The sequence below is a fragment of the Neopelma chrysocephalum genome, unplaced genomic scaffold (genome assembly GCF_003984885.1).
Source record: "Neopelma chrysocephalum unplaced genomic scaffold, ASM398488v2 Primary Assembly neopelma1_25, whole genome shotgun sequence".
Lineage (NCBI taxonomy): Eukaryota > Metazoa > Chordata > Aves > Passeriformes > Pipridae > Neopelma > Neopelma chrysocephalum.
In genome coordinates, this window is record NW_020897694.1 from 15,284,150 (window position 1) to 15,295,734 (window position 11,585).

General features: G+C 39.0%; 1 protein-coding gene across 2 annotated transcripts; it reads right to left on the reverse strand.

The window, feature by feature from the left end:
* Positions 1-3,301: 3,301 nt before the first annotated feature.
* COMMD6 (COMM domain containing 6) lies at positions 3,302-10,962 on the reverse strand. 2 transcript variants are annotated; one of them, XR_003532831.1, is made up of 8 exons: positions 10,882-10,962; positions 10,513-10,571; positions 9,867-9,932; positions 9,634-9,710; positions 8,197-8,365; positions 7,004-7,156; positions 5,831-5,974; positions 3,302-4,993 (listed from the first exon to the last, which is right to left on the reverse strand). XR_003532831.1 is itself a non-coding variant. In XM_027674552.1 (7 exons), exons 1-7 carry the CDS (start codon positions 10,928-10,930, stop codon positions 5,924-5,926), a joined length of 624 nt encoding a protein of 207 aa, XP_027530353.1. In that variant the 5' UTR covers positions 10,931-10,962; the 3' UTR covers positions 3,302-5,923. The 2 variants fall into 2 exon arrangements, 1 of the variants encoding a protein (XP_027530353.1); XM_027674552.1 differs by having other exon boundaries at positions 3,302-5,974.
* Between the last annotated feature and the right edge of the window lie 623 nt (positions 10,963-11,585).

Here is an 11,585-nt window from a genome sequence, read left to right on the forward strand (position 1 = left end):
ATATCCAGTACTTCCCAGTTCAAAAGCATCACGGGGAAGGAAGCCTGTCTTGCTTTAATTTGGCCAAGCTCTCAACTGCCAAAGACATCGCAGTGATGACATTCATGGGAACAGAAAAATTCTTTGCAGCTTCAGTATAACCAAAAACGTCTGATTTTTCAGATTCAGAGGTAATTCCCAGGGGAATTAAGCACCTGGGCCAATTTCAGTGGCAGAGAAGTGTACCCCTAAATGCGGCGTAAAGACACTAGTAACTAAGATGCATAAAAAAATAGGGAAGAAGGATTTTAGAGTGGTCAAACTGCACGACAACCTTGGATAGAGAAATTAAAATGCTTATTCTATAAACAAGACAGATCTAGAAAAATCTTTTTGAGAAATGTATAAACAGGGAAAAAAGTAAAATGAAAACAGGCTCCAAATGCAACATGATACTTTTAGAAGAACAAGTCATAATGCAGAAATGTTAGTATAATTAAATTACTGTTTTAAGCTGGTGCAAATATACAATGGTAGGTATTCTGTTATCATTAAAATGCTGAATGTTGTTTGTGTCACTGGAAATCTTTATGCTCATCTTTTTGATAACTAAAACAGAAATTAAAGTGTTTCCATACAATGTAAGAAGTAGGATGGAAGTTATGATGACATGAGTGTGTACAGTTCCGAATCCAAGCAACACAGGGGAGAAAACTTGAAGTCCTTATCCCATTTCCAGACATGCTCTCAAAGGATTGCTGTGTAGCAAGACTGTGTGTAGCAGTGCCACCTGGTGACCGATGCTATGACCAAGTCCCCTGGAAATACTACCTACCTAGCAGAGATTTATTGTATGAAATAACAAATTTTCCGTACTGTTCCTAAGCTCAGTATGTGACGTTCAAAACTGACATTGAAACTTCCAATTTATATAAACATAACAATATTTGTAATGTAAACACTGACAGAGTATTTGTAAACTATGGCACTTACACATATCGAACAGAAGCAGTTCTCAAATTAGGGCAACTAGACCATAATTAGCCACAGGATGCAAATGAAGTATAGGGAAGAGGAAACCCAGAACCCCTAAAATTAGCCTTTATGGAGACAATCAGCAATCTCATATTCCTTACTTTCTCAATGACACAAAGTCATAATTAGCAGACATATCCCAGTAACTCAGTTCAAGTGACAGGTCATTTCTCCCCCTTCCCTCAGAAAAGCCTTGGAAACAAGAATCAGGAAGTCTTTCAAAGGTATGAGGAGTACTGAGCATCATCCCTCCGACTTGTGTGCTTCCTCATGTGCTGGTTTTGGCTGGGGTAGAATAAATTTTCTTTACAGGAGATAGTACAGGGCTATGTTTTGGATTTGTGCTGGAAACAGTGTTGATAATATGATAGATCTTTTTGTTGTTGCTGAGCAGTGCTTAAACACAGCCAAGGCCTTTTCTGCTTCTCACACCATCCCACCAGAAGTGGGCTGGGGGTGCATGAGAAACTGGGAGGGGACCCAGCCAGGACAGCTGATGCCAACTGACCAAAGGGATATCCCATACTGTATGATATCATGCTCAGTATATAAAGGGTGGGGAAGAAGGAGGAAGGGGGAATATTTGGAGTAAAGGTGTTTGTCTTCCCAAGTAACCATTACACAGGAACAGAGCCTCGTTTTTCTGGAGATGGCTGAACATGTGCCTGCCCATGGGAAGTGCTGAATGAATTCCTTGGTTTGCTTTGCTTGTGTGTGCAGCTTTTGCCTTACCTATTAAACTGTCTTTTATCTCAACCCATGAGTTTTCTCACTTTTACTCTTCTGACTCTCTCCCCCGTCCCACAGAAGGGGAGTGAGCAAGTAGCTTTGTGGTGTTTGACCTGGGATTAAACCATGACACCTCCTCCCCTAAAGAACCAAAAGTAGACCTGGATGAGTAGGTATGGACAGTGCTGTACAGATGAAGCAAAAGTAAAGCAAATGTTTGGCCAAAATTTCCGTGACAAGCAAGTCCAGTTACGAACTGCCTGAGCCTCAGAAGAGAGGACTGTAACAACATACCATGCAAGCTGAGGTCAAGGCACTCAGGTCAGATACTGACCTGCACAAATCCAGCTTCCTAATGAAGTGAATGCCCAGCAAGCTAGCAGCCCAACCAACAGGCATATAACTGTCCTAAAAATCTATCTGGGAAATGAGCCCTACCATGATCAACCAAAGAATTCTGGAAAGGATAGAGGGTGCTCAGTTTTAAATGCCCCCTCCCCCTGCCTCCATTGTAAAGGTTCTTCAGAGATGAGGCATTTTTTGCTGCAGGTAGATCAAATGACTCAGGCACTTTTGTGTGTTACTTTAGTACCTGCAAGGACTAGCCAGAACCACCCTGCATGCCTCTGCAAAGGAGTGGAAATTACCCTCTCATTATACCTACAGTTAGGAGGGTAACAAAACATTCAAATATGACAAGGAACAGGGCAAGCAAGGAAAAAACCCGTTCTTCCCCCAACTTATCATCTATCTACTTTTGTTTTTAATTGATCCAAGGTAATGTATCTTCAGATAGAGTGCATAGGCTTGAGAAGGAGAAATGTAAAAAATCAAAGGGGGTGGGCTCACAGTGAACAAGAAGGTTACATACCTTTATAACGTGGTTAAAGAAAGGCAGTACAGTTTTGTGGAAGTAGGAACAGAGATGCTTTTACTTGGGTCATGACTAGGCCAAAGTGTACAGAAGCTCAATATATAAAACACTAGTGCACAGACATACTACAGCTATTTGTATACTCTTTCTGTGGCGCTTTCTACAAAATAGCTTTCTGCAAGTGGTCTGGTGTGTTTGAAATTAAAGCAAAAGAAAAGTCAAATGAAGAAGACAACAGTTGTTGCTAGGACATTTCTTCATTACTCTCTCCCCTGGGTTTGTTGACTGTGCAAGACCCCACCCCCCTTCTCTCTTCTTGGTCTGTTCTAGGCAAATGTTGAAAAAAATAAAATGTTTACGTGTCTCCTAAATACAATTAAGAAAAGAAAATCATTTAAATGCAACCTCCTGCAAAATTTCATTAATCTTGTATGTCCTCTGTCTTTTCCTGATTCAATACAACATTTTGTCTAGCTCTAAGTAACTGATACAAATAGTCCTTGCAGCCTGCAGTTACCCATCAGCTCCTTGGTAGCCCATCACAGAAAAAGACTGCGTATGTTTGAACTCCATCCTAATTTAAAAAGGAAAGAAAATTTAGTCATAGTCTAATCTAAACTTTAGTCATTTACAGGACAGACTTCCATGCAGTAGGCTTAGAACAAAATACAGACCAGCTTTATCTGTTACCTACATGTTTAATGACTGTTTGTGGATTTACAAAAATATTCATGTTATACAATTTTGTATGAATCAACAGTTAGAATTAGGAACACATGAGACTCCTGATTCTCTTTTAAAAGAGAATTCAACAAACAATTCAACAGCTTGTCAGCTTGTCTGAATATGTTAGTATTGTTATCCTACAAACTGATAGGTTTTTAGTTTGGTTTCTTTTAATGAAGTACTTAATTCTTCCATTACTCAGTATAGGAGTTCCCACTGGTAGATCAGAACATGTCAGAAGTTTGAGTACAGAGCCAACTGCAAATCATAACTCCTCTGAAAATTCTCAGACAGTATAGCACACATCTCCGAGCCTCTTCCAGCCAGAATTACAACATGCTGGATGGAGTTCAGGAGCATTTAAAAAAATATTCATCAATATTTCTAGAATATCTGACTTGACAAAATGTAAGTTACACTTTGGAAAGGCTGACAACTTTCTCCTCTTCCTGATGGACCAAGCAAAAACGCTAACTGGAAGTTCCCTCATTACCTTCCAGCATCTACTGAATCGTTAAGACATGATTAATAAAATCTTTTTCATCCAGTTCCAACGAAGGCACAAGTATTTCCAGCTATATGAAGAATTTATGTGCATTAGAACACATGGGAAGTATTTATAAGGCTTCAGCTTTACTAAAAAAAACCCTTATTCTTTTTTTGGAACTCTTGCACTAATGTAAAACAATTAATTCACTAGGCCAAAGCAATGTTTTCCAGTTATAGCAGCCTTACACTCCAATGTTTGCAAAAAAACCAACCAAACAAAAAAAATCAGCTGCTCACATCACTTTTCCATACACAGAGAGGATTTGTTTGTACTATGTTCAGCCTTGAGCCCTTGCAGACAGACAAGGGAAGAGCAAACGGTAAGTTTGTTTCAAGACCATTTTGTGACATTCTATTCAGAGGGTCCCAGAAAAGACCAATCTGCTCTCCCCAGCTGCAAAGCAAACACCTCAGACTTCGAGCAGCACAAAGAAAGTATCATCCAGATCAGTGGCCATAGCTGAAAACTTTTGTTAAAGTCTGTTCACTTATTTGGGCTTCTAAGCAACTCCAAGTACTGTTTTTATGCACCATGCATAGTACCCAAATCGTGGGGGTGAAAATCCTTTCTTTCCTGAAAGGATTGTTGCATGCAGCACAATGTGCTGTTTATTTTTATAGCACAAAAAGGCAATCATAACCAATATCAATGACTTTCAGCCAGCTTTTAAAAAAAGTTAGTGGGAAAAAACCATTGAGTGAGTTAGAAAGGTAGATGTTCTCGCCTTTAAGGGGGCCTGAAATCACTTGAAGATCTGTCCCAGCAAAACTAGTGCTTAGTCTCTACCATCCTGAATTTTAAGCATAAACTTCAGTCTGCTTATAAGTATGACTTATCTCTCTTCAGATTTAATTGTTCTACTACACCACCAGCACATCTTGAGATGCAACAGTGCTGCTTTTACTACATCCCACAGTACATGCAGTGTGTGTTTTGTTTTATGGAAAACTCAATGACAAAAAAATTAAAAAAACAGCATGCAATCACACTGGATTTATCACTCCGCTTTGAAAATGCCCCCATTCTTCAGCATCAAAGTCCAAAATCTTGATTAGGACATTCTCTTAGAGCGAGTCTGCAGAACACAGTCCAGTGGATGCCTGACACAATGCAACAGGCACAGAAATCTTTTAGTGTGGTCCTTTCTCTGATGTGCTTGGCTAACACTCCAGCCTGAATTTTCAAGTTTCCTCTTGACTTTTCTAGTTCAGAGCTTGGACTGAAGCAACTACATAAATATCCTAATTTAATTAGAAAGCAGACTGCTGACCAAAACATCAAGCAGAATGCAACAAATTAATACTGGATGAAATGAAAAAGCAAAAATATATTAAAATGCTTTTGAATTAAATTTGCCTTCCTACCTTTATGTAAAATTAGCCTCTGGGCTTCAATTCAGAGGATAAATTTTGGGTTTCTGGAATAACTTAATGCACTAACGCAGTTTTTAGAAGCCTAGGTAGTGAGAAATAAGTATTTGAAATAAACAAGCCATTAAGACAAGTTCATTCTCCAGTTATTAAAAGACTGGAAACCAGGTCTGCAAATACCTGCACCAAACTACTTGACAATGCTATTCTTCAAGAATAACTGTATGCTTGTTACATGTACCTTCATATTCTCCTTATATGTAATATCATTGTTGAATCCAAGTGCATCCCAATTTTACAGACAAAAGTGTTAACATGAGATTTACTTCTCTCTGTATCTTTCCAGTCAACATTTTCAGGTGTCTTTCTGCACTAGAGTTCAGTGTGGGTATTCGGAAGTCTACAGGGATGCTTCTCCATACACATCCTGATCTTTTGTCTACCAGGATGTACAAAGCTGAACATGTTTTCACAAACACTGCAGAGTTGGCTTCAAAGCGAAGAAATCTTCACAGCAATGCAAGGATGATGCCGAGCAATTCCTGTCAAAAAGACAAGGGTACATACCTTGCGGAACAATGGCACTTTATTCCCTGTGCAGAAAGGAAAGTTTCCTTGATCTAACTTTGTCCAAAATGTCACTGTAAATGAAAGTTCTCTTCAAACTGTTTCAAGAACAGATGCCATTTCTTTGAACTGTCTGAAGAAGTTCTAAAAGCAAAAATTAAGATAAATTTCAGTTGCTTGAAGAATAGTTTGAACAGTTCAAACTAGCATGTTAGGCAAAAAACACTATCCATATTTCTCACATTCCGTTTTTCCTCCAGTTATAATGTGCTGCTTGAACTAAAAGTTTCTGCTTTTCTTTTTGTGGGCTGGTTGACATTTGGGCACATAACTCTACAAAGGTGATGCCTTATTTGCATGGGCTTGTCTATTAATAGGGAAAGATGCTAGGAAAGAAAAATACAAAGTAGCTGTCATACCATGAAAAAATAAAAAAAACCCCTTTCCACACTAATGTTTCTACTCCCAGCTGAATTAATCCAGACTTCTCAAATGTAGCACTCATTTCCTATACTAGCTGAATAGCAAATTGTTAAATAGGCTTCAGTCAGAATGAATACATTTCACAACACCGAAGGATTCAGAATATCCTTCTCAAATTTCTTCCAATCCAACAATCTACTTATTTTAAGCTTATATGATATTCTAGGTGATGTATTATCCCTTTAAACAGGAATGACAACACAAGTGCCACATTTATGCAAAATTAAAGTTGCATAAATTCGTAGATGAAGACATAGCAATTACGAGTCAGTGGTGACAAAGCAGACTGATCTCCATTCCTAATCATTAGCAAATGTTAGGCTTAAGCCAAGTTTTAGATTTTGAGGCTGGGGAACAGTTCCACAGATTAAGAATATTCTATAAATTTCTAATAAGGCAGAATGATAGCTGACATGATCTGAAAGACTTTATGTCCTCAGTTGTTAGTTTATTTGTATGAGAACAGATTAATTACTGCTAAAATAACATTTTCAGATAAGCGATGTAGAACTAAATAGGTTGAAGTAAGTATTTAGCTTCTGTGTTTTAAATAGTTATGTAATGCTTCATCTTCGCATGACTGTATTGGTAAATAAGCAACACAAAAGTATGGATTAAGGTATACAGTTGCTCCTTCACAACAACAGCACTGTTTTTAGAAGACTGAGTCAAGTAACACTCATTACAGACCTTGAACTGTGGGATCGTCATTTCAAAAGACTTGTCTGTTATTTGTCCTGAAGGGTCTGCCACCGTCAGCGTCACTGTAACATATGGATACTTCAGAGACCGGCAGGTGTCAGAGCTCATCGCAACTCCCAGTTTCCATTTCATATCTACAAACTGCAAAGATGAAAACCATTGGAAACAGTGGCAATGAAAGAGATCTACCCTACCATTGCTATTCAGTTGGAGGGATGTTTCACAGACAATACAGGATGTCTAGAGCTCTTATCCAAATGGAAAGCAAACATACACATTCAGATATTACTGTGAATAAAAAATCATCTGCTCTTCCTTTTAATGGTGAAAAAATAAGCAATTTAATAAATTATTTCACTTAATCTGTTTTCCTTATCCCAGTACAGGCAATAGTCAAGTACACTGTATTTAAAATTCTACTAAGAGGAGCTTCAGACACACAGGTTCACACGGCTTGTATATCATGAATGCGTTTGTCATGTTTTCTTTTTTTTTATAAGTTTCTAAATCAAAAACAAAGTTTCTAAGTCTAAACCAAAGAATTTATAACAGCAATAATAGAGAAAAAATATGGCATTTTATAACTGTATTTTAGATAAATCACAAGTACATTTTTTGCCTTTTGTGAAGAGCCTTTATAAGCTTACTAGCAAGCCTCAGACAAAGATTTTCTTTTTTTCCTAATTCTATAGTCTTTTAAGCTGTTGTTATAAAATAAAGATCATAAAATGCAAATACACTGCTATTTTTTCAAGCAAAGACAGTATGCTGGAAATTGACAGAAAGTATCTTTAAAAATAATGTTTAAACTTAAGGGAGACAAAGAACAATCAATCAAGTGCTGGTGTTATCAACTTTAAAGAATTTAAATTACATTTAAAACAGATTTACATAAACAGCCAATACAATTGTCTGCCAAACTGACTACCACCTTTGCTAATAGTACTACAAGGCGTTAATCTTTAAAAAGGCATGAAACTGTTCAGCACGTAGACAACCTTTATTGCATATGCTGCTTTATCTGGATAGATATTTGGCAACATGTACATACACATACAGGTAGGAAAGCTTTTGGCAGTCAAAAAAACCACTGTGTGCCAACAACACAACGCACTGATGCTTCTGAAATTAATGCAACTCATTCATAGTTGGCTCAACTGCACTTGGTCACATTTAGTTACCTGCCCCACAGTGGCCACATTTCTTGCATCTTCTGACACAGTAATGGATTTGCCCTGCTCATTCCATACATGACGGATAACTTGAAGTGCATGTTTTGGCAGTGTGCTGACTGCGCTGCCCAAGGTGGTGACGAGTTCTTCTGTAGAGAGATTGTTTCTGGCCGCTGTGCTGTAAGTATATCCAGAGAACACTGCATCAATTTCAATCCCCACAAATTTAATAAAATTTCTCACTTCACTCCTAATAGAAATTTTTTTATTTCTGCTTTACGTGTACTTTAAAATACTCGGGCAGCCTGGGATTTTTTTTTCCAGAATGTTACTCATCTTTTGTATCCACGTGCAAAAAATATGACTTTAATATGTCTTAGTATACAGAGACGCAGCTTTGCTGGGCTTGCACAACATCCAACATTAAAACAAAAATAATCACAGACTCCAAGTGCTGTAGCAACTGAAAGAAGGCATAATTCAGTGAGAGATGTGTGCATAGAGCAGTTAAACAATATCATTACTTTAGAAATAAGGCAATTTAATTAAACATTCAGCAGACGTAATTTAAGTATCACCAAATGGCAAGTAAGGACTTCTAGGTATAACTGGTACTAACAGGAGTCAAATGATGCCATAAACCCTCAACTGAAAAGGCAGCAAGTCTAGAACAAAGTTGCCACTTGGTTTCCTTTAGAAAAACAGGTAAAAAAATAAATCCTAGCCTATGTTTGTTCATGGAGGTCCACTCCTCTTAAAAGAGACATTAATACAAGACAAAGTGAGTTGGTCCTCCAAGTAGCACAATCTAATATAATTTAAGGCCTTCTATTTTATAGTTAGAGAAGTAGTATTTTAAATTTCTATTGGTATTATTTTCTTTAGTTGTATTAATGTTACATATAATGTTTTGATACTATATATTAAAAAAACAAGCAAGATCTTGAAAATTTTATGCCTGAATACAGAAAAACTTAGAGCAAAACAACTCAAAATACTCCCTAAAAACTCTACTCATGGCAAAGTGCAACATTATAAGCTGTGTGTCCTTTAAACAGGTACAAATGCTGGTTTCTAATCTCCAAGAAACAAGAAATTTTAAAAACAAACTCCTCCCAGGCAAAGGTCCAGCTGACTTAGCTTTAAAAGTGACCCTAACTTCCTCTATTTTGCCACTAGTTCTAGAGCTTGCAGACAGGATCTTGGACAATTTCCTCTCTTTGTCTTTTTATTACAAAAAGTGATGCTATGTATTAAGTAACTACATGATTTTAAGGACACAAACTAAGCCCAGGAGGTTTTTTTTGTGTACTGAGACCTACGAACTTTTACCCTTTTCCCAAATCAGTTCATTTCATACCTGCATTTGATGTAAGTTTTTAATACCATTATAAAGTTAGGGGGGAGAGGGAAGACATGGTGAAAAGTATATTATTTTGTGCTTACCTAAATAGAAATGAAAGAATGTTAGCTATTTTTGCCAGGTCACCAATGTTAATCTCAATCCCTGATGTCTGAATTCTCTAGAAACAGAATGTTCAAACAATTACAAACATTATGCATTAATAAAAGCCTCTTTGTACACACACACACAAACCCCCACATGGACTCGGGGATTCTATCCTTAACAGCATATACAGCTACTATACTTACTTACAAGTGCTAGTATCCCAACTTACCTGACACAATTCAGCTGTATTTACACCTGGGATCTTATGGTTCAGGTGATGAATTATTTGTTCACACTGTGGAGAAAGTATTATTGAAGACATTCTTAATGCGTATTTTAGTACACAAGACAGAGCTAGTTCAGATACTTGGGAGATTACAAAACAAAAAAGAAAACGGGTTAGTACAAAAATGGACAACAGCAAGATGCTTTATTAAAGAGTCAAGAATAAAGTAACTGAAGTGACTTATTTTAAAATTACATCAAATCCACGAAAATAAAATCAATAAAGAATTTATAATTTCTACCTCACTGGCTATTCCTACTTAACATACCATTTTCACATTAACTGAACAGTCATCCTGTTCAAGTGTACACTACACTTAACAAGCCAAATATTTTTTAGGAAAGCTACCTTGGTACACCACCTAGTTGACAGGCAAAAATAGATTCTTAAAAATCTGTGATAAAAACCTAAATTTCAGGCAATACCACTGCTCTTAGCAGGACTGGTGCATTTTATGAGTCATGTAAGTGAAGATACCACACACACAAGATTCCTTTTGCAACAGACAAAAACCAGGAAAGCTTAAACAAAAAGGCTTCCTAGAACCAGAGTGCCAGAAGCCCTTCCACATCCTTATCGCCCTACTTACCAGCTCTGCAAAGAAGTCTTGAGGTATTAAGTTAATCTTATTTGCTGCACCACCAGCATCTAAAAAAACACAAGCAACAGCGATCAGGAGCAAACTTCAAGGGTTACAGTAAAAATATATAATCTTCGTCTGAAAAATCCTTAGGCCAATGCGTTTACCTTAATTTAATTTTTTAATCCAAATTTACCTAAAAGAAGCACACCCCTCCTCTGAGCCCACTTCCTCCTCAGTCCAATCCCCCAGCCCCACCCTTCCACGCAGCCCCCCATCCCTTTAGCCCCGTTCTCCCCTCAGCTCCCCCATCTTCCCATCGGCCCCCCTTTCCCCTCACCTCCCCAGTCCCTCCCGCCGGGTCCCCCCTGCCCTCACCGAGCGTCCCCAACGCCTGCGCGAGAGCCCGCGCGGACCCGGCGGCCATGGCGCCGCGCACCCGCCCAGGCGCAGCCTCCGCCGCACAGCGCTCGCCGCCCTGATTGGCTCCGAGCGCCTCCAGAGCGAGGCCGGGCCAGCGGCACCGCCCCCATTGGCTGCGCCGCGGGGAGCACGCGCTGTTCCCGCTCGATGGCGCGGGAAATGGGACCGGCCGCAGGGATAACCGTTCGCGGAGGGATTGGGAAAGGCCGGCTCGAGGCACGCTTGATTGGCGCAAGAAGTTTGCTGAGTTTGGTTTATTGACAGGGTTTTCTTGGAGCTCGTTGTCATAGGCTCGGGTACGCAAATCATAGAATCACAGGATATTAAAGGGTTGGAAGGGACCTTAAAGACCATCTATTCTCGACCCCCCTGCCAAGGCCAGGGGCACCTCCCACTAGACCAGGTTGCTCAGAGCCCTATCCAACCTGGCCTTGAACACTGCCAAGGATGGGGCATTCACAACCTCCCTGCACAACCAGTGCCAGTGTGTCACCACCCTCACAGTAAAGAATTTCTTCTTAATATCTAAACGTACTCTCTTTCAATTTGTACCCCTTACTCTTTGTCCTATCACTGCAGTTCCTGAGGAAGAGCCCCTGTCTGGCTTCCCTGTAGGCCCCCTTCAGATACTGGAAGGTACCTATGAGGTCTCCACACAA

Excerpts from the sequence above, each read along its gene's own strand:
- COMMD6 (XM_027674552.1), bottom strand. The coding sequence starts at position 10,930 with ATGGCCGCCGGGTCCGCGCGGGCTCTCGCGCAGGCGTTGGGGACGCTC. Across the intron at positions 9,933-10,512 it reads AAGACTTCTTTGCAGAGCTG|TGTGAACAAATAATTCATCA; the intron begins GTAAGTAGGGCG and ends CTTTCTCCACAG. Across the intron at positions 9,711-9,866 it reads ATACAGCTGAATTGTGTCAG|AGAATTCAGACATCAGGGAT; the intron begins GTAAGTTGGGAT and ends TTCTGTTTCTAG.